Source organism: Prosopis cineraria, unplaced genomic scaffold, assembly GCF_029017545.1.
Source record: "Prosopis cineraria cultivar Desert tree isolate PC_DT_omini unplaced genomic scaffold, ASM2901754v1 PC1, whole genome shotgun sequence".
In the NCBI taxonomy this organism is placed as follows: Eukaryota; Viridiplantae; Streptophyta; class Magnoliopsida; order Fabales; family Fabaceae; genus Prosopis; species Prosopis cineraria.
This window is the reverse complement of record NW_026555332.1, coordinates 47,018,813-47,045,614: the sequence shown is the minus strand read 5'-3', so window position 1 is coordinate 47,045,614 and position 26,802 is coordinate 47,018,813. Positions and strand designations below refer to the sequence as shown.

At 32.6% G+C, this 26,802-nt stretch overlaps 2 protein-coding genes across 8 annotated transcripts; one reads left to right on the top strand and one right to left on the bottom strand.

The window, feature by feature from the left end:
- Positions 1–2,447: 2,447 nt before the first annotated feature.
- On the bottom strand, positions 2,448–6,481 carry LOC129309469 (probable xyloglucan endotransglucosylase/hydrolase protein 32). The gene is made up of 4 exons (XM_054951061.1): positions 4,322–6,481; positions 4,118–4,218; positions 3,804–4,021; positions 2,448–3,313 (listed from the first exon to the last, which is right to left on the bottom strand). The coding sequence occupies exons 1-4, from the start codon at positions 4,518–4,520 to the stop codon at positions 2,941–2,943; spliced, it is 891 nt and encodes a 296-aa protein (XP_054807036.1). The 5' UTR covers positions 4,521–6,481; the 3' UTR covers positions 2,448–2,940.
- A 9,747-nt stretch (positions 6,482–16,228) lies between these two features.
- On the top strand, positions 16,229–23,957 carry LOC129316772 (uncharacterized). Of its 7 annotated transcripts, none has more exons than XM_054961161.1 (17): positions 16,234–16,536; positions 16,756–16,861; positions 17,497–17,542; positions 17,625–17,782; positions 17,949–18,066; positions 18,219–18,301; positions 19,275–19,334; positions 19,659–19,901; positions 21,539–21,635; positions 21,847–21,897; positions 21,985–22,065; positions 22,301–22,372; positions 22,474–22,536; positions 22,732–22,884; positions 23,202–23,259; positions 23,351–23,403; positions 23,494–23,957. In XM_054961161.1, exons 2-17 carry the CDS (start codon positions 16,761–16,763, stop codon positions 23,569–23,571), a joined length of 1,515 nt encoding a protein of 504 aa, XP_054817136.1. In that variant the 5' UTR covers positions 16,234–16,536; positions 16,756–16,760; the 3' UTR covers positions 23,572–23,957. The 7 variants fall into 7 exon arrangements, with proteins under 7 accessions (XP_054817156.1, XP_054817140.1, XP_054817145.1 ...); XM_054961155.1 differs by having other exon boundaries at positions 16,234–16,603; XM_054961152.1 differs by having other exon boundaries at positions 16,234–16,861.
- Positions 23,958–26,802: the final 2,845 nt, after the last annotated feature.

The window sequence follows — 26,802 nt, the reverse complement described above, 5'->3', positions numbered from 1 at the left end:
AATTAAAAGCTTTTAACCTTATTTTTATAATTTTTTAAAATTAAACTTGTTAAAATGTCACGTTCCGTCCTTTTCCTTCATTCTCTCTCCAATCAAACACATTGAATATGACAAAACTTACCGTCACTAATTATATATAACTTAACGTAATGTTCTCAGATCTCAATTCTCTAATAAAAAAATGGCTCGTGTATTCTTTTTTTATAATATAAAAAACTTTTGACATCCATTTAATAAAAAAGTAATAAAGCTAAAATGTTCGATTTTAATGTCCTTAATTTGTAAAGATATTTAATTTCCTTCCTTCCTTTTTATGGAAGTGATAAGAAGTAAGAACACTATTTTCCTTTCTTTTTTTTCCCCTCGTGGATTTTGTTCTTTTTCCTTGTTTTAACCGGGATGGAATGTTCTTGGATGGTAGCCAGCTAAACACAACACCTCCCTCAACCCATGCCATTCCAATCGCCATGAAACAGCAAAGCTTTTTCCTACGTACGAAACGTGGCAATAACGTTTGAGACTCTTGAGAGATGAGTCACATTACTTGTTGGTGCCATTCCTATTATCAAGTGCACTCTTTTTCATCCCATTTTTAATCGTACCCTTTTTATATGTCAGCAACAATCCTTTCCTTGTCACTAAATCTCCAAATGTCATTCTATACTCTTGTTTTAGCGAGCTCTATGGTGCCCGAGGACAGGCCCAAGTCCAACAAAGCCCAACACATCATAAGATACTCAAGATGGTATGGGGTAATAGGATGCAGATGAAAATAAACTATAATCACGTTTGGTTATTAAGATAAAACACAATATAATGTATTAAAAAAATTAACACAAAAATAAATTAAATCATTTGTTCTTCTCATGATAAGTATGATTAAATTCATTAATATATATTATAAATGTGGGAATCATCACACCCTTCAAAAATTTCATGAATTATAATTTTTAATCTTATGAATTAAATTATCACCTTCCTTTATGAATATAGGTCACTATTCTTTTTAATTATTTTATTTTTCTCTTTATTTTTTTAATACATGTCATTTTTTTAAGTAACCAAACGTGAGTTATAGATATTTTTGGTTCTGGCAACCAACTCAACTAAACTTTATTAAAAAAAAAAAGTTTAATTGAGTTAGTTGCACTGATAATAGGATTACACTGAATTTCAATCTATTTTCCTCTGCTCACCCATTTCTCTATCCCTACCTATGCTTGGCACGCATGGGAGAAAGGAATCTTTTAGGAGAAGTTTTAATTTTATCTTGAGGGAGACCAATGTTCTCGGGCCATGGGCCAACAACATTATTGTGACTAATCAAACATAACGTGTCATGATCAAAACTGTTCAGAGAATGTCAAATGCAGAGTAAAGGATACTAACAAGTTCTGAATTATATGATTAAATCTAACGGGTGTGGACAAACATTCCATCCTTTTATCTCCAATAATTTAAAAGCTCTCCACCAACGTCTCCGTTTGTTTGATCTGACCATCATCATCATCGGCCCCATTCCCGAAAGCATCTTCAACGGGCAATCATGCTCGTTTCATTATACAAAGAATGACATTTCCCTAATCCAATTAAAACAAGTAAGCGTTCCGGTCTTTGTGCTGTCACATTCTTCATATTCATAATTTCGTATTATCCTGCACCCATATCCTTAACCGTGTAGGCGCTCAAAAATTAAAGTTCAATTTTTTATCTTTGAGAGCTTGATGACATTAAACTAGTCAGCGTAGAAATGTAGATGGCGGGATGCGTCAGATTCATTGAAAAAAAATTGGGAAATTTGTAGGGAGCTGTCTAACTGTACAACTGTGAGTAACATTGTGTATGAAACTTTGTTGCTCCCCATATGTATTTTGGAATTTCTTCGTCGATTTCTTCTCTATCTGCTGAATTTTGTATGCATAACTCTGATGTAGTTGAGTTGAAATCCAGGCTACTCCTGTACTTTTTCTCTTTTTGGCCTTCAACTCCTCCTATAATTTTTGGTTCAAGTTAAATGTGAGAATCAGATGCACACCATTGTCTTTTTTTTTTTTTTGCTATGGAAATGAGGAATCTCTCTCCGTATTTTTTTTTTTTTGGGCTTTATTCTTAGAAAGAGAACAATGGAGGAGTAAAATCTTGGGACCAAACTAAAACTCATAGCATTGTTGATAGATTCGATCACACTGGGAAGGCACTGCCCTCCATTGATCAGATGTTGAAATTAGGATTTTCTCGTTATTTAACAGCTACAAGAGCTGCGTTTGCTTCACTTGGAACCAGGCTCTATTAACCTTTATTATCATAGGTTTTTTGCAATATAAAACGCTTGGTGACATTACCGTTTCTTTGTTTTGATTTTTTTTTAAAAAAAATAGTTTAGGTGAAACATTAAAAAGTGAACGATACTTTAGTGTTGAAAGGGTAATTTCACTTCCACACACATAGGACAATGAAAAATGGGACTCTCATATTAATAACTGAAGATTCATTGCATGAGTCTTGGATCAGAGCAGAACATGCCCAACACAAAATCTCGTAGTCAACATTTAAATAACAGTACCATCATACAGTGAAGAGCGTGCCTATTATATTTTACACTCTCTCCAATGCCACGATCCACCCAATACCGCAGAATTCCTTGCTTGTTATTTGACATTGATCTTATTCCTCTCTTCCATTTCTTTTTCACCAGAATCAACAAATGTTAAGCAAAAACCAAACACCGACATGATCTTCCAAATTTAGTTGTCTCGGGAGCCTTGAACGCTCTACTCCGGACACTTGCATCAACGTCGTTGTCAAGAATGGGGGCCAATTTAAGACACCACACAATAAAGAAAAAAAGAAACTTTGTGAAAGGTGGAAACACAGCAAGTCAGAGTCTCACAGATGAACAGTGTTTGATCTGAGGGGTAATATTAATAAAGCATCCCAATATCAGTAAGAACGCCAGCATTCTGGGGTTAGACTGTGGTCTCTTTTGGGATCCTGGCAATAATTGTAAACCATGTGGTATCTCTGCACCCATCTCATGGCCTGGCATTGTTGTCTTGTAAGGCCACCGGCGCGATACGGCGAGGCGGAGACAGGGTGGCACCTGGCTGGGGCATAGGCTGAGCAGCCACTAGCCTTAAATTTGGTGTACCTTGCAACAAAAGGCTGGTATCTGTAATCAGCTTTGTACTTGCCATCTTCTGTTGCCCATGATGAAGCGTCCCATATTGAACCATAAAGCCACATTGGCCTCACTGGAAAAGTTGCCGCACTCTTCCTCGGGTACCTCCTTATGGGCACATCATCCACAAAGAATCTGGGGGATATATTCATTTAATTAAAAAGTTGAGGGTGTTTTTGTCTGTAATTGCTTGCTGCTTTTATATAGTAAGTTAATCAATAACCAGAGTGGCCAACAAAGAACACATCATGTCACTATATTACTGTTACTCTTGACTTTTCACTGGGTTAAAGTGTTGTAAGATTTTGTTTGCCCCACAGTCACACTTCTCTGCCTACAATTTTCTCTGCTATCCTTGTGTGATCTTGATTATTTTAAAACCTTTCAAATCCCTTTCGGTTTCTTCCTTAATTTCAGAGAAAATGAAATCCTTTCCTTTTCATCCAAAATACTCAGTTATTGATGCCTCGACTGTTGATTCTACTTATTTTAATCCTATCTATTCATGAGAAAACAAATGCTCTGTGCCCTACTCGTTTACGCTATGACAGGGAATTTATGCATTTAATAATCACACACACAAATTAAACTCGCACACATCCTGTGAAGTTGTTCAGTGACTTACATTATTTCCTTGGGACTCCATAGTATAGCATAGTGATGAAAATCTTTGGTAGGATCAAACCAGAGATGGAATTTCATCTCCCTGCCTATAATCTTACGATCCCCACTTCCTCTTATATAAACATTGGTCTGCAAAGTATAAGGCTTTCCAAATGTTGTCCCCAGAAACTCAATGTCCACCTCATCATGGAAGCCCGGATGTGCTTCATTGTTTGAAAGCTGCCATTGATCAAACGCAAACAATTAGTTAAATACCCAACTTTGACTAAGTATGAATATGTTATTCTTCTGTCAAATACTTTGGTCATATCTTACATAAAGGGATGTTATAACGCCTGCAGTATAGCCAGGTTGGAGCTTAATGGAAGCACCAAAGTAACCAGAACGGAATGGGCGAATAGACTTGAAGCCACTGCCTGTTTGCAGGAAAAGATATATAAGAAGCGGATTGTTTTTTTTTTTTTTTTTCAAATGAAAGATGAAGATTCAAGATATAAAATGATGAGAAACAAATCAAACCTGAGGTTCTATCAAGCCATATTCTTAATTCATTTTTTTGTAGTCTTTGGTGCTGAGGACCCCAGAGGCTTCTAAATCCTTTGTAAAAGCTCATAGACCTGAATTGGGAGCTTGGCCAGTAGCCAGGTGAAGGTGGCGGCCCATAGGCATTGCTTGAAGGGATCATAAAGATTAAAATAATAAAGAGAAGGAGAGCCATAAAGATAGAAGAAAGGGCGAGCAACCTACAGAGTAAACAGAAAGCAGACTGAATCTGCTGTGCATAAATGCAGGGTTAGATAGTAAAAATGGCAGAGGCTTCTCAGGTCTGGATTTTATGGAAGAAGAGAGTGGCAGTACAGTTTGATATAAATAAGTCTGTGGGTCCCTCCAAGAGAACTAACGGTGAAATTTAGGATGACTTAGGGAAGTAAATATACCAAAAATTCATAGTAGATCATAAATGACAAACAAGGGGAAGCTAATGCATTTATTTTATAATTTTCTTTTACCCATTGCAACTGCTTTCCTTCAAACTATTATGACAGAGATCCTGTTAGTCTAGTTGGAAAGCTAGAAAGTGATGTTAGGATGCAGAAGCATAAGGGGCTGATGGGGTGTCTTAAATGTGCCCCTGTATGTCGTTTTGCATGGCTTTAAATTCCCACAAGAACTCTAGACTTGTTCCTGAAACCCCTCCACCCTCAGTGAATTCACTTAGATCTGGGCTCTGAAAGCAACAGCTGGATCAGCCCCTTATGTTTTGCACTTCTCACCATTCCATATCTCCCTTTCATGGCGTCAGTGACAATTACCATGCAGTGAATAGGTAGATGCCAGTTTCAATAAATATACACATAAAAAAAAAAAAGGCTTATTAAAATAGATAGAAATGTGGGTGAAGTTCTGATTGAGTCAATTCTCATGAATCAAAGTGAGTATTGGTGTTTTGAACCTGTGAACATCATGGATGGAGTGGGTCAGGAGCTATCCATTTTGGACCCAATGCATGATTTGGTTACAGCTGCACTAGCATGATTGATTGCCACGCAGAATTGCCCATTTAGGGATATCATACCAAATATCAGAAATTCAGAAGAAATTCATGCACACGACTGACTTTTTATGACCACAAAAATAAATGTTAGATTAATCACCAAAAGAGTATATGTTGATAGCAACCAATCACATATGAGTCATCGGCACCTTATATCCAAAACACAGACACAAGAGAAATGCTCCGTCTAGGGCTGTGGGAAACAAAAAGTGAAAGGTGTCCAAAAGATTTCTATCCTGGAGGATAGTAGATTCTGTGATTAAATACATTCATATCATTTATGTCTACCCTATTTGCTGCTCATCTCCTCACTCAACTACATTAATAATATCACCAATTGATATTGCAATGCTGTGTCTAACTCACTAATCATTGCCACTTACAGGATTCTTTCCAATCATATTATTAACTAAACTGTAATTTAATTTGTTTACTGCACTGTGATTAGCGAGCAGACACAGTTCTTCTGCGACCTAACTAAAGCAATTCGCCATTGGTGATGGAGGATCTGATCCTTAATGATATATTTCTTGTCTAGTTTTCTTGCTAGCTACTTCAAATATTTATTACTTACAGTACAAAAAGTTGTATGGGGTTTGGGGGAGCAAAGGAAATTGAGGACAATCATTATTTAACCTTGAGTGAGTGCTCTCAATTATGCTCTCTGGAGACAAACGCTTAAAACAAGTGCTATTATAAGTCACACAATTTTCTTTAACAATAGAAATGTCGTAAACTGTATGGAAGATCATGACCAATTTTGGAGAATTTCTGCACATTCAGATGCAACCAATTTTGTGAGCAGCATATTTGGTTCGGTGGTCACTGGTCAGAACATCTTTCAAGTATTTAATAACATGGGCCACTGTCCTGCGAATCCAATATCCAATCTAGATAGAAATACATGAACCTGAAGACATGATTTCACAGAAGCTAACCTCAGGATCGACAGCCACAGATCATTTGCCACAACTATCAGATTGACACATTGTAGAAATAATGACCAGACAAGCAAGAGTCACTAGCAATATGTAAACAACATAAAATAAGTGAAGACAATAAATAATAAATTTGGTCAGAGAAATATGCTTAACAGGGACTTAGGTTCCCTGAATTTTCAGAAAACAAAAGGCAATAGCTTCTTTTGTTGAACTAAAATTATATGGATTGGAATGCGAACTATTTTGTCGGTCACTCAGAAGAAGACTGTGAGAGTGATGGGATTGGGTGGGGTTAATAGGAATGGGACCACCTTAGCCGACAAATCAAAATGCTCACAGGTGCCTTGAATTGCTTGCATTGGCTTCTGATGATGTCGATGATGGTGTGTGGTAACTTTTTACCCCCTCTAAAATCACCCGCAAAGGCTGCTACTCTATAGGCCAGACTATGATAGCATAATCTTGGCCCCATGAGTGACTTGAAAGAATCAAGTTATCATTTTCCTTCATTTGCTGCTCCGATCTTTACTGATTATAGCAGTTTGAAAGCGAAGCAAGCTGCCCAAATTTGGTTCGGCATCAATTGCAGTGTGATGCTATATGAGCTGTAATGAAGTTAACAAGATGGATATTCGCTTCTAAAGACGTCCCAAGTTATATTCTCTGTTAGCTTATAAAATGATGAAATGTGACTTTTGCTTTGTTTTGTAAGTTTGTTATCTTTCTGATTTTGTTTTTTTAATAGCTATTCAGTTTTTCATTCAAAAAAAAAAAAATCTAAATGGTTGTCACGTGAAGACGTGGCTTTTTGCTTCCCCAAAGTGCTCCGACACTCAGGCTCGTGCGTTCTCCACCGTTTAATATCATCATCATCATTATTTTTTTGGTTTAATATTATCATTATTATTTAACAATGCAGGAAATGTGCTGTTTAATTTTAGATTATATTTTATATGATGGGCTTAATTCTTATTTATGTCGTAACAAATCTTAAAAAAATAAGGAGAGAAATCGATAAATTATTTCCGGTTTAAAAAATGTATAATTTTTTTTTATGTCAGATGAAACTCTATGTATACTGTTTTTTAATGTCAAATATAAAATTGTAAAATTTTGCGTATTTTTTATAGTGTTTTTATTATATTAATAGCATCCAAACAAGTTACTATATTTTAATCAGCATAACCTGTCAGAGTCTCTCAAGATTGCATACTGATCAGTCCAATGAAAAACTTAATAAAACCTATTTTAAAAATAGTTTTTTGTTCTTCAAAATAAGAGAATAAAAAAATCTGTATGACAATGTATTTTTAAAAAATATTTTAAAGAATAAAAAATTAAAATATTATTTTGGAGAACAGAAAAATAAAAACAACTTTTAAGTATTTTGAGATTATTATTCTAAAAATTAAAAAAATGATAAAAGCACCTATTTTTATAATTTTTTATTTTTAAAATATATTTTACAAAATATTAATTTTTAAAATAATAAAATAAAAATAGTTTTAAATAGTCCTTTATTTTTGTATAATGACATGGGTGATGTTTTGGGCTTTGAGTATTGGGCTAAGCCTCGGAGTCTCTAACAAAGAGCAGTCACAAAGACATGGAGAATTGGGCTAATAATATTGGTCTAGAAGTTGCTCCTTTGTCCCCATTGGCCTCTGTATCTTGACACCGGACATGCGAGAACCAGTGGCAATTAGCAAATGAAGGGAAGAAAGTACATTTATCCCAAGAAAAAAAAAAGGGGAGGAAGGAAGTATATAATTCACAAAAAAGAGAGAAAATATAATCATTAATTCTTGTAATTTTATCTAGTTTTCTTTTAATCCTCATAGTTTTTTATAGTGTTTTCAATTTCTATAATTTCAATAAGATTGAGTGATGCTTATTGTCCAGATTTTTATAATTTCAATGTTTTTAGTCCATGTTTTGAGAAAAATTATAAGGATTAAAAGTAAATTATAAGAACCAATGATTATATTTTTCAAAAAATAAAATAAGAAAGTCTATAAAAAAAGTGAAAAAGGAAATAATAAAGGGAATATATGTTGAGCAATTAAATTATATTGTCACAGAAATATAATGTTTGTTGAAAGTTATAAAAAATTTATATCGGAAAAAGTAATATCTTACTTTAATTATCTAAAATTTCAAATCCAAATATGCTAAGATTAATGACTAAAATATTTATTGCCCATAGTTTGTACACCAATTCTGCATATTTGTGGGCACATTTTTTCAATGTAACAAAGTGAAGGGGACAAAATTTATTGCACATGCATGGTTAGTGCATATTGCATTTCTGTTTTGTATAGCACATTAATGTATATTATTATTTTGGTGCTTGTAAATGCTGTCATTGGAGATGGAAATTTTGTAGGGCTAGAAGGTTTTACGCTTGTTCGCTTTTACGAGAGATTTGTTTCAACAATTTCAGGTAATATGCATTGCTTGCCGCACCATGATTTTTTTTATTTAATCAGGGAAAAATAATTCAGTATTTTTCAGGCTCCAGGACGGATTGAAAATGCTTTGCTTTGGGTGTTCAAGTTTGTTTCGCGTATTAAATAAATATGAGAGAACAAAAATAAAAAAAAATGTGTTAGAACTGTTTGTTTTCTGTTTTTAAAAATTATCTTTTGTCTTCAAAAATAAAAAAAAATTGTTTGTATAAGTGTTTTAAATTTAAATATTTTCAAAACTGTTCTTATTTTTTAAAAAAACAAAAAAACTTATTGTTGTTTTTTTATTTTTAAAACATATTATATTTGATTATTGTAAATTATCTTTAGTTGTGGTCAACCACTATCTATTCATCATAAGCCATCATCATTATTCATGACAACTATTACTATTGACCTTTTTTTACCTTTATAATTGTTTTCAAATTAATGTAATGAAATGAATTTTCATTTTACTTTTGTTTTGAACAACAATTTTTAAAAATTATTTTACAATATAGTTTTTAAAAATAAAAAATGAGAATAAAACTAAACAAACCCTTAATAATTCCTACTGAAATTTTCCCATCTCTCCAAGGTTCAATATCTTGCATAATCAAGGCATGATAATATGATAAATGGTCAAATAATAAAAAAGAAATCCAATATAACGAGACTGGGACAACCACCCACCGCCCCCCCCCAAAAAAAAGAAGAAGAAAGATTGTAAAGAAAGCCTGCCGAATAACTGCTTGGTGTGATGATATGTATCAGTTTCAAGGGAACAATAAGTTTACTTGCAAAATCACCATTTCATTTCTCATGATAACACCAGAACAAACAATTTCTCGGTAATAACAATTTTGGTTTTTAGCATTAATAACCATGGTTTGAAGTTGGCAACTTCTACAGTTCTATTCAAAAAATCAATCGCAAAATTATTCTCCTCTTGTCTTTTCTATATAAACTAGCCTTTATTGCCCCATATGATGTAAGGAGGCATTGAATAATTAGATGTCAATATTATTGGGTGAATATAATTCATTTAAATGTGTCTAATTAATTTTGTTACATTTCTAAAAAAACTTATTTAACCAATTATGCCAATTATTTGTTATATTAAATCCTAGACGTGATGAAAAAGCCTGTCAATGATTGGTTGGATAAACAATGACATTTAATTCAAATCTATTCTGAGATGGCATTGATGGCAAGATTAGCCAATGAAAAATACAACTTCATTATATCAATTACATCAAATTCCTAAATATCTTTCTATAAACAACATTGGTTGAAATCAAAGTCCCATCAAGCAAAAGAATCTTTAGTCTTTCCATGCTCTTAAACCTTGACAATGCCACATATAACTGATCACATGTGAAGACAAGCTTTAGTGAATACAATCTAGCATTGTGTATTGATTGACCTTGATTATTATCAAGCATTACCGCAAATGAAACAATAATAAGGAATTGTCTTCATTACACATGAAAAGGACATCACTCTTCAAAAGATTCATATCCGTTATATGAATTGACAATTTTTTAATTTGCTTTGAACAATTCAAAGGAATGCCTTCTATAACACTTGTTCCAACACAAGTGGTACATAGTCCGGTACCATCACATAAATGGATAAACTTGAGGCTTATTCTATATTGCACAACAACATTACAAGTATTCCAACCTTCAAGCATACCTTATGCAGAGGTAAGTCAAAGCAATTGATTGTGTTTAAAAACTCAATATTATAAGGAGGGTTAATGGTTATTATTATCCCTCAACTATACAGGGGGTCACAAATGCTTATAAACTCAATTGTGAATTAATTTTGTTCTTCAATTTTAAAAATTCTCTTCCTTATTGACACTTATCGAATCAATGGCTTTGCCTCTCTAACCATGGACAAATTATCTTCTCTTTGTTAATAATATTGTGAAAAGGAGATAGAGACAACAAGTTTAAAAGAGATATGTAACATCTAAAAAATTTTAATCCTAAATTTACCAAGTTAAATGAGTTTAAGTTAGTAATTGAGGGTAATTGGGTAAATTAGTATTGTAAGATGTTTAAAAGGATTAACAGGCCTATTAGGTTATGGTTACAGCCTTAAAATTGAGCTTGAAATGATAATGCGCTGCCTAGTTGACCTTTAAAAGGGAAGAAAAAATGAGGAAGAAGTTTTTAGAGAAAGAAGCCCTCTGTGCCACATGCCGCAATGCAAAGAGTGTGTGCCGCAATACGTAGCTCGAGTTCATGAGAGAAGAGACCCTTGCGCCTCATGTCACAGCATAAGGAGCATGCACCATGGCACATGGCTAAAAATACTGACTTATTAGGTGTGAATCAACTCAAAAAACATAAGGAAATAGAGAGGGAGTTGAGTGAAAAGTGAAAGAACACCCAAAGAGCTCTACTAAGGTTTGTAATCTTGAGGCATTTGAAATATTTTGAAGATTATGATCGCTAGAAGTGAGTTTCCCAAGCATTAATCTTCCTTCTTCTTCCATTTTTTTCTTGAGTTTAAAAGTTACGGTTTACTAGAAAAGTTAATTCTCAAATTTATGTGGCTACGGATCTAAAGCCATCAACTTAAATAAAGTCAACGTAAGTTGTTTAAGGTATTTAAATTCTAGAAGGAGCAATAAATGTGTTTTCATTGGTTGGGAACCATTAACATCCGAAAATCCAAAATAAATATAGTGGATGGAGAAGTGTAATGCCATTAATAGTTAGTTGGGAGTTTAATGAAGTTATTATGACCTAATGGGGGTTAATGAACTTAATATGCATGTCAAAAAGTGAAGAAGTTATAATTTTAAGAGTTTTAAAGTGCTGAGTTGAGGAGTGAAAATTGTTGAAATCATGACAATGATGATTTTTGGTATGTTTAAATTGTAGATTAAATTGTATACTGGCACCATTTAAGCTTTCTAAAGATTTGAGAGTGTGTATTTAAGAGATAAACCTTTGATTTTTTAAAAGTTTGAAGTAATCAAGGAAAATATTTCTTATACTTTTATATGTTAATTAGTTATATCTAGTTCTATAAACTATTTTGAAATATGTGAAATCATTCAATGCAAGTGTGGCATGTGTTATGGGTCAATTATGGTGATACAATAAATAATTGTTTTTGTGAAAAATTTGCAAGTGTGAAATGATATATATTTATATACATGAATATATGTGTATGTGCTATGAGTAATGAAAGAGAATTATTAAATTGAGTTCCATGATGATATAATAACGTGTGAACATATGACAAAGGAGAGTTCTATGATAAATTGTGATAGAGTTCAATGATCCCTTGTGATGCGAATAATATGATGATTGTACATGATATGAGTATGATGATAATGTTAAGCATGATTATATGGTGGATACATTTATGTATTATGATATGTTGCACTAGTGCATTGTATGATTATGTAAGGCAAGAGTTCATCTAAGAAGGGGAGTAGTGTGTTAAAATTCATGTGGTAAGGCTGCCGTGCAGAGTTTGATGACTTGCTTGGATATGTTTATATTTATTGTCTCACTTGTTTAATAAGAAACTATCTCATAGTTTATCAAAGGACTTGAACCTAATATAGTATTTACTTGTTCGATGAGAAAATTAGTTTAAAAAGAATGACACATCATAGTGTAAGATTTGGAAAAAATCGTGAACTATAAATGAGTTAAGTAACCTTGGTTAGGTAGCTTCTCATACATGAAAGGTTAAGATAATCTTACCACATGGATGAACCCATCGTGTAATAGCTCATGATTTCATATCGGAGGCATGAGGAAGATATAAAAGAGCATGCATACTGTTATTAAAGACACATGGTTGTTTGTATCGTAACTCTTGTGATGTAATCATGTGAAATTATGTGATTAACTTGCAAAAAAATGTGAAAATGAGATTTGTAATTGACCATTGATATAATTACGAGAATGTTAGGCCACTTGCATTTTGATTAATTGATATGTATTGGTATAGATTAGATGTATCTTGATTACTGAGTGATTGTATTTATCTTTCTTTTTCTCTCTTCAATATTACAAGAACTAGTTTATCAGTGTAAGATCGAGGGAAACAACCTAAGACTTAGGATATTCATCCTAAATTTGAATGCCTTATTTATGTTGAAAACTATGTGTATAACTATTTATGATATTGCCAATAAGGAGATTTTATATTTTACTTACTTACACTATATGATTATTAAATTAAGTTGTGTATTTTAAGCTTTAAGTTGTATATGTATTAAAATGTGAAATCTAGAAAGGGTTAAAATACTAATGCAAATGAAAAACAAGCAAAATATATTATTAATGATGAATGATGAGATGATGAATGAAATTAAGGTCCCCATTCTATTTTTGTAAGTAAGAAGTTGAGTATTGAAGATGTAATTAATGTGCTATATGTATGTCATAATGTATTACACAGGTGTTCTTAGGTTTATTGAGTGTGGTTTAGGGTTAAATTTAGGCTTTTGACACTTGGATTGAAAATTAAACACCAAAATTGTGATTTAATTGAAAAAGGAGTGAGTTTAAAAATAGGTGTCTAACTTTTAATTAATAAATAATTTGAATATGAAATTAATGTCATACTGTCATTAGCTAAAGATGGAAAAAGCTTTTTATACTTAATTAGATGTCAGACGGAGAAATAGAGCGCATCAAAATTTAGCTCCTCTTACTGCCAAATGATAACAATAGAAGTTGCCATTATGTGTAATGAGCCATGGCACATGGTATAAAGAGAAATGTGCCTTAGCATATCACTCACATGCTGCAATGCACCTTTTGTTTTTTTGCACTAGTATTGTTTTGTCACTTTAAATGCAAATGTTTATAACTTTTTGGAATTCAATGCTTCTGCATGTATATATTATGCTAATTTTTGTTTATGAAATGATATTATAGTGTTTTAAAATTTTGATAACTTAGGATCTTATTGATAAAATTTTACAAAGTTAGTAATCCAATTGAGTTAACCCTATGATTACTTTAATTTTTGAGTTAATTGTAAATTAATAAGAGAGGCCTCACAAGATACTTACTAGAATGAAATTTAAAGGTCACAATTAAAAGGTGAGCATCTCTAACCACCACTCCCACCCCATGCAATTACACCTTTCTTCATTTGATTGGAGAAATAGAGCTACAAGAAAAAAAAGAATGAAAAAGCGTCTCCTGAAGGAGATAATGGGGGAGAGGTGATGCTTTGAGCAAATGATACTAAGAAATGAAAGAGAGAGAAAGAGAGAGAGAGAGATGAAAGGAAAAAGACGATAGAACAGAGGATAAAATAAAGGGAGAATTATAGTTAGGTCCCACATAAGAGAATTGATTACTGTAAGGTCCATTGATAACTGTTGTCAATGTAATTTAGTTTAGTTGTCAATGGACCTTACAATAATTAATTTTTTTATGTGGCACTTCAATGTAATTGTCACTAAAATAAAAAGACAGTCGTAACATTGCTATGATTTTTTTTTGGGAGAGTAAAAGAAGGTAGCATCATCAGGTTTACGAAATATATATTTTAAAAATTGCTTTGAAATTTAAATTTTGAAATTTGTCCCTGATATTTGGCACACCACCAAATTTCATATTTATTTTTAAATTTGAATATTTTTAGATGGGTTTTTATTTAAATAAAATGTCCACCCAATCCCTTTCAAGTTGAGCTATGAAAATTAAGCATGGCCAAAATGTGAGTCATGAAGCTCAAAACCAAGCTACAATTGTTCATAAGAGGTATTTTGGTGAAATAGATTTTAGTGATATATTGATTTTCTAAAACATTAACTCATTATCTATCTCGGTAGAAGTCAGTAGAGCAAGGAGGCAGATTTGACTAAAGAAAATATATTCGAAAAGAAACACCGGATTTAGTTAGGTTTGATTGCTCCCTCTACTGATAAGCAACGGATCCAGATTTAGCTAGCGAAAGTCGGGATTGATTGCAAGAGTTTTTCAAAAACTCTTAAAGGATTGATTGATTGTAGGGTCTAGAGTGAGATTTTAGTGATATATTGATTTTCTAAAACATTAATTATGACCAGTAGATTTTATTTTATTGTAATAGCATTTCATATTGGACGTAAAATTTAGGATATTTACGGGTGAATGATAATTAATTTGGGCCATGAAAAAAAGGAAAAATGACAATTAAAAATTTCATAAGAATGTTAATGATAATTGTAGACATTGAATTATTAAAGGGAGGTAACAAGTAAGCCTTACTCGTAAGAAGATTAATGCCAAATTAAGGTTTTTTTTAAAGATTTTAGTATTAAAACATGGGAGAAAGAGTTATGAATTTGGAAACTTTAGTTGTGAAGAGATTCTAACTTGATGTTAATGTTTTTATGAGGTCCTTACTTGTCATTTTCCCATTATTAAAATTTTAATAATAGATCATGTTCATTACTTATAATTAAAAATGCAAATAGTGAGTTGAGAAATTTATAAAATATGCTTGGGATTATTTATATTGTCAGTTAAGAATTTACGAGAATCAATTATAAATTTTAATTTTTTGTTGTCAATATACAAATAAACCACTTGAAAAATTAAATAAATATATATGAGATTATTTGTAATATTAGTTCGGATTTTATGAGAATCAGTTGTGAATTACAAGCCGATCATTTCTGATTTTTTTTACTATCAATATATAGATAAATTATTTAAAAAATCTACTAAATATACTTAAAATTATTTGTAATATTAGCTAAAAATTTACGAGAGTCAGCTGTGAATCACTAGCCAATCACTTGTGCTTTTTGCTATTACTTGAGAAATTAACAAAAAATAATTGAAAATCTTTATAGTGTTAATTAAGAACTCACTAATTAACAAAAGGTAATTTATTACAAGTAAGAAGTATGATTTGTTATTGAAATTTTAATAATTCAGAACCTGTAATTGTCATTAACATTCTTATGAAATTTTTAATTGCCATTTTCCCTATAAAAACCGTGGAAGTAACTGTGTCAAAATTTAATACGGCATTATTTTCTTTCTTTCTTTCTTTTTCCTGGGTTAGTTTAGAATTTTACGATTGGAAGATCGTATTCCTTCCGTACCATCCACTAACTTTCCCCGTCTTTTTGTGGGGCTCAATCCACTTTCTTCCCTTGGAAGAAGACGGAACCTTACAAAATATCAGGGAAAGTTCTGGTTAATTAGTTGATTATGTAAATAGACTCCTCATTTTCCTATATGTATACAAGAGAAAAATATAACCTAGGATTTAAGGGAGACTTATTATTTTACACAAACTGATTTTTTGAAAAACATAAAAGAATATTTTGCATTTTTTGAAAAAAAACATTACATGTCGTTATTTGACGTGATTTTGCCTCTTGCTTCCTTTCTTTCTCATGATGCTTTCGTGTCCGCAAGAAGTTTGGTTCGTTAAGAATGCGTCATCCAATTCCACATCACACTCGGATACGACCCTCCGGATCCGGTTCGTAAGTTTGGTTTCCCGGTTTTAGCAGCTGAACGAGACACCGGACAACGCAAAAAGCAAAAGCATTAAAGGGGTCATTTTTCATTTCCAATATTTCATTCCGTTTTCCTGATACATGGAGATAACCAACCTGTGCCATTCACATAAAGTACATGCCCATTCCTCACTTCCCCCATATCTCTTCACCATTCCTCTGTTTTGAGGAAAACAGAAAACAGGTACAACAAGAAGAGAAGGCAACAAAACCGCAACCATTCCAAATATCTCGGTCATCACTTGGCATAGAAAGCAGTTCACTTTACAAGTCCAGTGCGATTCTCTGCTTGCCCACAATACAAGCCTATTCTCAATTCTTCATCATTCATTGGCTGGGAAAGTAATTTTTATTTTGTTTTTTTTTTATTTCAAAGAAAAACCCAGGTTTGCTTTACATGAAAATGAAACGGCTACGATATGCTACCTCAGTAATCCAATTTGCTTTTGCTCCCCTCCCCGGGCAACCAATCTGTTCACATGTTCGTTTACCAGGGTAAATGGAGATCGATAAAGCAATCAGGGAGTGTGACGATGGAAGGCTTCGCACCAAATACAATAACTCTATCTACGTTATTCAGAGAGCTTTTTCTTTGTACTCGTAAGCTTTTCGTTATTTCATCTCATGGGATTATGCTGCTATGTGTGATTTGTGCTAGATTGGTTGTTATCTTCCATTCTTGTTTTTCTGGACTGGGTTGTAATTTTATCTACTGGGAATTAATTGTTTTCCTCGTTTTCGTTGCTTAGCACAGATTGAAAGATTTAAAGCATATTAAATACCTTTCATAGTTGTTCTAAAACTAGTCAAATGAGTAGGCCTCCGATGTTAATGGATAGCTAATCCATGTCAAAACTTGCCAGTTCAACAATTAGCTTAGTTTCCTGTTGGGCAACTGCTTATTGAATGATTAAAACTGACTGCAAGAGTATAGCAATGAGTATAGTTCTCCCCCATCCCCTCTTTTGACGTATTTTGCAGCCATTAATTCCTGCCTATATTATAGTATAAATGCAAATGTCTCGTTTTGATTTTATGTTAGTAATTAGTTTTTGGATTCTGACAACCATTGATCTTATCACAATTGATTTCCCTTGTTGTAAGGAAAGAGAGAAAGAGGAATAGAAGGGGAGGGGTGAAGGGGAAGAAAAGAAAATATTATAAGGAACAATTCATAACATATCGAAATATGTAAGCTAGCTGATGTTGGTTTGCACTAAATATATTGCTTACAGAATAGAGGAGATCGCCTTTAGCTTCAATGGTGGCAAGGATTCAACAGTGAGTTTAAATTTGTGTAATCTTTAAGCATCTGTTTGTATATTTGGTCTCATTGACAGCGACATTGAACCCTGATATGTAGGTTTTGTTGCACCTACTCAGAGCTAGCTATTTCTTGCATAAAGGGGGACAAAATAGTCCTAATGGAAGTCTAAAAGGTTTTCCAATTCGAACAATATATTTTGAGACTCCTTCTACATTTCCAGAAATCAACTCGTTTACCTATGACACAGCTGCCACGTGAGCAAAGTTTCTTGAACCTTCATAGTATTGAATTTAAACTGCAAATGTATTTGCGTCTGTAAAATGGGCTCGCTCAATTTTCCCCATTAAAATTATTCTTGTATTAAAGTTTGGGGCTTGGTCTCTGCTGAAGATTGCAGCACTAACTAGTATGTTTGAGCAGCTATGGTTTGCCAATGGACAATATTCGCTTAGATCTTAAGTCTGGTTTGGAGGATTTGTTAAAAAACAAGCCGATTCGAGCTATTTTTCTTGGAGTCCGTATCGGTGATCCTACTGCGGTATCCTTGTTTTCCAATCCTAAAATGACTTTTGCCTTTTTTTTAACTAAATATCCTATACTCTATCTTGATATTTGTCCAAAACTTATCGTTTCTATATAAAATTGGAAATTTAGTTGTCATATTTATACATGATCGTCCCAACCTTGCAGATAGGTCAAGAACAATTCTCGCCTAGTTCACCTGGGTGGCCGCCTTTTATGAGGGTGAATCCCATTTTAGATTGGTCATACAGGTATTGGCTTTTCTTATATGCTGTTTCTACTAAGCACTTCCTATCAATCAAGTCGTTAGTTGTGTTCTACTCTAATGCTACTTTCTTTCTGTATAACTTTCACCTGGATAGATGAACAATAGTAACAGTCTTTAAAGATCCCTAGAAATATATTTCTCTTTTAACTGATACATTGATTGTTAAATCGTTCAATAACCCTTCACATTAATATTAAATTTCGATGGGAGAGGCTGTCATAACAAAGTTCTTGAGCAAGATGCTTAGTTTCTCAAAAATTGTAGTAGTAGGAAGAAAGCTCGGTTGTTATTTGTCATGTCAGTTGTAAGTAACATTAATAAGGAAACCTTCTCATACACAATATTAAATAGTTTTTTAAGCATCCCTTTTCCCCTTCTTGTGTATAGAAACTCATATTTAGAAGAAAGATGTAGCAATATCTAGGTTAAGCTTATTCATGGTATAAATTGTCTTTCTAGATGTATAATGTTATGGCATAATGATAAGTCACAAATTTGGTTATGTTCTTTCTTATACTAACAGGAAAAGTTCAGGTAAAAGATGAAGGGTGGGCTGATATTATAACAAACTCGATACTGATGTCCTCCCTCCCTCTCATACACACACCAGAAAACCTATTATAATTAACTGTGTGCTTCTTTCTGTAAAATATTTTGAAGATTAAAATTGTTGCTGCTGCTGTTGAATCTTTAACTTCTTGTCCCCCTAAATATCTGACAACTGTTCACAACTTATAGCGTAACTAAGTAAATGGGCCATGTTATGCTTTCTTACTATTACTTTCAGGTTAAAATTCCAATGCTCTCTCTTAGAAGTTAGAAATATTTGCTGCCTTTTCTCTTTTCATCATTATGCTAATGCTCTTGGTCTTGGATTGTGATGTTGTAAGTTGCTTCATGTGGTTTCATTTTAGGACAAATTTAATAGTCTTAACCTTCTTGTATTTCTATGGCAGAGATGTGTGGGCCTTCCTTCTAACTTGCAATGTGCAATATTGCTGTCTTTATGATCAAGGGTAATACTCTACTATGATGGACCTTACGTTTGGGTTCAATGCATTGGCATGCTTTTGCTTTCATATTTTTATTGCAATCTTTGCCCCACATTAGCTGCCTGAGATGACAACTGGTGTAAACATTCAAAAGACAGCCACATGCAATTTTATCATCTTTTTTTAAAAAAGAAAAAAGAAAAAGTAACCTTGCTTCTTCTCAGGCTATGATTCTGATTCTATAGATCTTTGGTGCAAAATTTAATAACCAGACCATCATACATTTCATGTTATTGTTTGTGTGTGTTTTGGGAATTTTATTGGGTGACCATTTCTTTACTTGTACAGTTATACTTCAATTGGTAGCATATATGACACAGTTCCCAATGCATTATTAAGCATTGGCAATTCTTCCAATGAATTCAAACACGCATATATGCTGTCTGATGGAAGACTAGAGAGGGCAGGGAGGGCTAAAAACTCATCTACTTGGAGACGACTTCCTGCTAATGGCAATGGCTTGAATAGCTTGGACTTGCATAAAACTAGCTTACTCACAGCATCAATAATTGTTGTGGGAGATGAGATTCTGTAAGTACCTTGTTGATATTAGATGAATTATATATCAAATAAGATACTGGATCTTCTAGGAACTTGTATGCTTTCTTTGGGTAATGTTATTTAATGCTGCTAGTTATCTTAATATGGCTATATACAAGAAAAAGTGTGGCATCTATTGAGGAAAAATTGTAGAAAATCATTTGAGATAATTTGGACATGTACAAAGAAGGTCATGAGAGTCACTAGTGAGGATAATGTAACAGATAATCTTGAGCCCTATAAAGAGAGAAAGAAGAAGACCAAAGATATATTTATGGAAGTTGTTGAATGAGATCTCTTGGTTAACAATATTTTTAAAAGTTTGGTTGATAATAAAGCCAATGGCGGACTTATGTGTAATTGAGGGTGGGCAGATGTCCCCCTCAATTTTCTGAAATGCCATGTAAATAGATGGATACTTCATATGATGCCCCTAATTAACTTTTGAATTTGAAGCCAATCAAAGATGGGGATGAAGCACAAAGAGAGAAAGAGAAAGGGAACATTGAGAATGGAGCTGAGAGAAGAAGCAATTCATTTAAGTGGATTATTGAATTTGTCTATCAGTATTGGAGATTATTAATTTCACACTTTTGTTATTTCGGATTATTATTTCTAAAGAAGAATAAGAATAGGGGGTGCATATGTGAGAGGGGGAGGGGCTGTTTTAGGAAGAAGGATTAGAGAGAGGAGGAAGAAAGTGAGAGATTTTTACTATTTTTTTTATATTGGTCTTTTAATTTTTTTTTCAAAATTCTTTTAATATATCAATTATTACCAGCTACCCAGCAAGCCTTTTTGTTTTTTTTTTTTAAGTCCAGAACTACCAAACAAGCTTGGCTTTGAGAGAAAGCAAAAACTAGGATTTAGAGATGTGAGGAGAGACAAAGTCAAACCAAATGTAGATTTTTTCCCGAGTGACAGTGAAACCATTTTCTATAATTTTATTTCTGATATTTTTTGTTTCATTTAATTGTTATATTCTTTTTAAGAAACATTTATTTAAATTTTAATATATTATATTACATTTTAAATTTTTACATGCATTTGTTTGAATATGACGATGAATTTGTGATATTTTCAATGGTTTGTAGTTAATTAAATGTAATTCTTGTTTATGACAAAAATATGATATAACATGTCTGGTACCAGAAAAGAAAAGGATGAGGACTGTAGGATTATCATGATTAATATTTTGAATTTTTAATATAAAATAGTCATTTAAATAATCATAAAATAAGTAATTTAATATTAAATATTAAATATTTATATATTTAATTTTTTATAATACTAATAATTATTTATAATTTTTTTAAAAAAATGTCTATGCTGCCCCCACTGCTCTTGGGTCCTAGCTCTACTATTAGATAGAGCACAATGACGTTATGCAATCTATATAGCCGATCTTGCTTAGTGGGATAAAACTTGTCATTGTTAATGAATGATATTTTTTAAAATATAAAACTTGTAATATGTGAACAATGTGAAGGTCAATAACTATAATAAAATGATGGGAGCAATGATAAGATGAAATCGGCATTTAAAATTGTTGCATTATTTAGTTTTCCATTATCCTTGTTAATTTTTTAATGAAGTTCTGTGTTTTCTTTTCTCTGTTCATAGCTCAGGTATGGTATTGCTGAGGATCAGTTGGGACCTTCTTTGTGTAGGAAGTTGCATTCTGTTGGTTGGTCTGTGCCAGGAGTTGCAGTTGTTCACAATAATGTGAGTTATATATCTGCTCAGGTCCTACCTGTGTGAGTGTTGAGTAGTCTTTTTTTTTTTGGGTCAAAGAGTGCTGAATAGTCTGATTTGAAGATATCTGCATTTTGAAATTATTGCAATCAACATGTAGATAACTAGTCATATATTTATTGGGCTTAGGCCACATATTTAAACTGACATAAAGATTGTTCATTTCTTCCCTTTGCATCAGATAGATTCTGTTGCTGAAGAAGTTGAACGGCAGAAGTCTACTTGTGATATGGTAGACATTTACAAATTCTGTGTTTTTCTCATGAAATTTATTTGAAGAAATGTAGTTTGGTCTACAGATCTGACTTGCTTATTGTAGGTTATTATATGCGGAGGTGTAGGTCCACTGCATTCGGATGTTACTTTAGCAGGTTTAGCGAAGGCTTTTGGTGTTCGTATGGTGCGTAGCTTCATTCAATTGTTTTATTCCTCACTCAAGGATATTATGATGGTTCCCTGGATATGCTTGTATCTAGCCCCTTATGATATTGCTTCTTAAGTAGCCTGACTTCCTAGAGTGGTGCTCAAGCTTCAGCTGGCTTGGCTAAGTCGTGCATATGGACTTGTATAGTTATTTGTTCCTGTAGTTTATTAACGCTATCATTGAAATGGTTGGCCATTTGCTTTTAATGTAGGCTCCTGATGAAAGTTTTGGAGACTGTTTTAGGCATATTATTGGTGATCAATGCACTGGTGACTGGAATATGGTAATTGAATGTAGAAAAGTTGGTTATATTGTGTTTAGCTAAAATATGTTTGAATTGACATTGCATTTTTGCATTCATATATTTTGGTTTCCCCCTTTCAGATGGTTCAATTGCCTGAAGGCATCACCAAATTGTTGCATCATGACAAGTTATCCATGCCCTTGGTATGGTCCTTGGAACTCGTAACTGAAAATCCCAAAATCAAAAAAATATCATAATAACCAGAAGAATGATTGCCTATTCTGGGGAGCAACTGACAGAAATTGGTTTTATTTGTATTAAAACAAACTTCTTTGCACTAACATCTGTATCCATATTGTGTGATTGAAGGTTTCATAGTTTTAATGTGTTTCCTGCAGATAAAATGTCAAAATGTAGTAGTTCTTTGTGCAACGAATGCTTTGGAGCTGGAAGAGGAGTGGGACTGTTTGATTGAGTTGACAAAGTCTTCTGACCTGTTTGCATTGCCCGAAGCCTACATGTCAAAGAACGTGACAACAAACCTTTCAGATGTATTTGTTTGCTACCTTTAGTTATTTAACATCTATAATTATTAATCTGGCATAATTTCACGCCCCCGCCCTCACATATCAAAAGTTGATCTTAAAAGTAATACGGATGGTTTTAAGCGCGTGCTCGCAGTAAGAGAATACTATCAGAAGTACACGATAGACGGTAGTTGTTGTGAGCCTTTTGAATTCGAATATTATCATGCAACTTATTTTGATAATTATTGTGACATTGATATCCTATGGTTATGTTCCTGTAAGTTTCTCTTTTTTACAGTATGGGCTGATCTCTTTCTATTATTGGGACATGTAAACTTCAGGTGGACATTGCTCAACCTCTGACAAAGCTTTGTCTTGAATATCCTGATCTCTACATTGGTATGAAATCTGTAAACTATGGTAAGTTTTAGCAGTAACAGAACACAGCATTTACTTCTTTCCTATTGTATATTTTCTTTTCAATATACAGGTTGTCATCGCAAATCCAGATATGGATCTCTGGTAGTAAGTTTCACAGGAAAGGTATGGTGAAACCTTCACATTCCAAATCCTGCTCCAGAAATAGAAGTGACCATTCTTGATATGATGCTAGCTTCCCTGGTGTTATTACAGGACCAGTCACGCATTGAGTCTGCCGTAGAAGCATTATACAAGAAGTTTGGGTCAGATGCTTTGATGGATATGAACTAAGATCATGAAGATTTTAGCATTCTTGTAAGAACAATGGAATGAAAGTCAAAGCTGCTGCCTCGGTAGAACAGACAAGAAGCACAAACTGATGGCGTAAAACTGACTTGGGATTTAGACAACCTAATCCTTCTTGTTGAATTATCAGATTAGCTTAAATCAAAGCACCTATGCAGAGATAGGCTTTCATTTTTCATTGGAAACCCCCCGTTTGAACCACCTAGTTAGTAAAGCCAACTACATCCTCCATGATGGCTGCTCCTGTCCAGATTAGGAGTATAACAAAAATGTATCTCCTGGTCTTGCTTACTGCATATTATATATGTTTGAACCTTAGTTCTGTCAAAATTTTAAGGTAATATCACCCAAAAAAAATTGAAAAAAATGAAGTACTCGAATTCTCTGTCTTGATGCCAAGCTTTAGGTGCTGAGTTGTTACCATTGATTTTGACTCATCACTAGTTAACGATTGACTTATATTTTGCTAATTCAAGATTGACTTGGCTTCTGAATTTAATATATATTCTGATTAAACAATTGTATAGGTATAACAGGACAATTAGGCATGTCATGTATGCCAAATCTTTAAAAAAATCGACATCGAAGTTAGATTGAGAAAGATGATCACAAAATCCTATCTTATCCTAAGAAACTAATACATTTCAATAAAGTAGGTTGAGGAGCGAAGAGAATAAATGGAGATAACCTAATTAACGTGGCTTTGCCGTAAAAGGAACCTAATTTGGTTGGAGGAGGTACAATGCCCTAAACCTAAACAATCGGAGCAGCTAATGGTACTAAGAAAGCCGAAAGGTGCTGCATCTTCCGTTCTACGAAGCTTTGGTTCGTTGGGCTACTCCGGGCCCACATAATACACAAAGGTGGAATTGGGCCTCCTGGCCCAATAAGCGAATGCTGAAATGGCAATTTTATAATCCATCCTTCTCAGCATTTGATGATCAAAAGCAAGTATTGTTTATTGTACTTGGCACCAAATCAAATTCAGAATCATTTAAACGAATATCTAAATGCATGAAATTTAACAAGGTTTGAGGGTTCGAGCTTTGAGTTAGATGCAAAATACATGTACAAACAACTTGCTGGGTTACATCATGATCAATAACTAGATAAATGTCTCCATATAAACATTGAATATAAATATTGAACAGAGATAATCTAAATAGAGGTGATAAAATAAGCGTGTATGTTTTTATTCACAATATCACCGTTTTAAAAAAGTGTGTTTCCAGAAGCAAATGGATAGGTAAATATCAAAACAAAAGGAACAGTCAATGAAATGATTGATTGATTGATTGGGAGGCACCTGTGTCCTCCTTATTGGCCACCCCAACCGTAAAAGTTCATTCATTTTTGCAAGTTTGCTAGTTAACAATGTTTCGGCTTATTGGTTGAATTTTATTAAAAAAAATGTAATGATATTTAATTTAGCAACAAAATGCATAGGAACATATTAATAAACACATGCATCGTTATAAGTTAAAAAAAATCAATCAATATTTTATGTTCAGGTTAAAATAAGCAAATATGTAAAATTGGAAAAAATGAAGTTGGGGTAAAAAAAAAAAAAAAATATATATATATACAATTGATAAGATGGAGGGCGGCTAGAGAGGTAGACCTTGGCCAGTTGTGCACGTGATTAATGTTGCCTGCGAATTCCACGACGTACAATTCCCTGCGTCTTATTCTACAATATTTCTTCATTTGAATTATAAAACTATTTAAAATAAGGTTTATATATATATATATATATATATCCTTCTCATTTAAAAATATAAATAAATCTCACTCATTAATAAACTAATTAATTATTTTAAATTAATTATATTTTTTATATTTATTTTTATTAAATATTTTATAATAAATATAAAGTCATTATTAAAAAAATACTTTTAAAAAAAAGATAATAGTTACATTTTAAAAAATTAAAAATATCTTACATATTTAAACAGAGGGAATATATATATATATATCAATGCAATTCAATTATAGTATTTTATAAATTTATTTTTTAAAATATAATTGTAAACTTTTAAAAATATTTTTTATTTAATATAATTTTAAATTTATAATTGTTTCAAATATTTTTTTACTTGATGAGTAATATTAAAAAAATATTATTAATTATTAATTTTTTTATTAAATTATTTTATATTTTAAAATAACAAAATTCATCATTTGCCTGGAATGGAGGGACTGACAGAGTATGTAATATGTGAATCTTGATTCACCTTCATTCATCAATGAATAATGCAGAGGCTGTACCACAAAATTATAACTTACGTACATATACATGCTCCCCCCTCATCTCAATTATATATATCACCTGTCACTTCGCTGTGTCTATGTTCATATATGGACAACACATCCCATACCAATTTAAATCTTTCATTTCTTTTCTTTGATTTCGCATCCGATTAGATATTGGTTACATCGATCAATTGCTTCCCAGTTTCCCTCCATGTATCTTAAGTAGAGTGAGCATTGTATTGTATATTTACGTACAACTTCAGTAGAGCGGGCATAATACATTGGCATATACAAAACTAAATTACCCGGATCCTTATAACTCATAAGTTCTTCAAATCTAACTTGGTTACTCCCTCTAGTCTCAAAAGTAGGTGGGTAACTAAATTTAGATATCGAAGAAATTAAAAATTTATTGAATTGATTATTTGTAAAAAAAATGTAAATTGATTTTTCTAAAATATACCTTTTAATAATTTTCATTGGAAGTACTCCTGTTGATAGAAACTACTTTCATATGTACAATTAATAGGGATAGTTTAGAAGGGTTATAAATATTGAAGTAAATTGAGATATTGCATTTAAGACCAAAATAAATCCCATAACTATCTAGCCCCTGCATTTAAGAATGGAGAGAGTATTGTTTTTACCAGAAATTAAGACGAGCTAAGCAATAATATTATTAAATATTTATGAATACCATGCCTTTCATAGTTTTAATAATTATTTTATTTATATTGTTTTTTTTCCTTTTACACACGCTCCTTCTGGTCGTTAATATAATCCACCTTTTAAAAATTTTGTTTCGTCTTAAACATAAAAGACTACTCTATAAAAATTGATGGAACATCAATGAGTTATTTTCAAAAATGCTCACATATCCAATTGATTTATTTAGGTGGCATGTTTCACTTTAAGATTTAATAGGAAAATTAATAATTTTAATTAAAGGTAACTTGGGTTCTA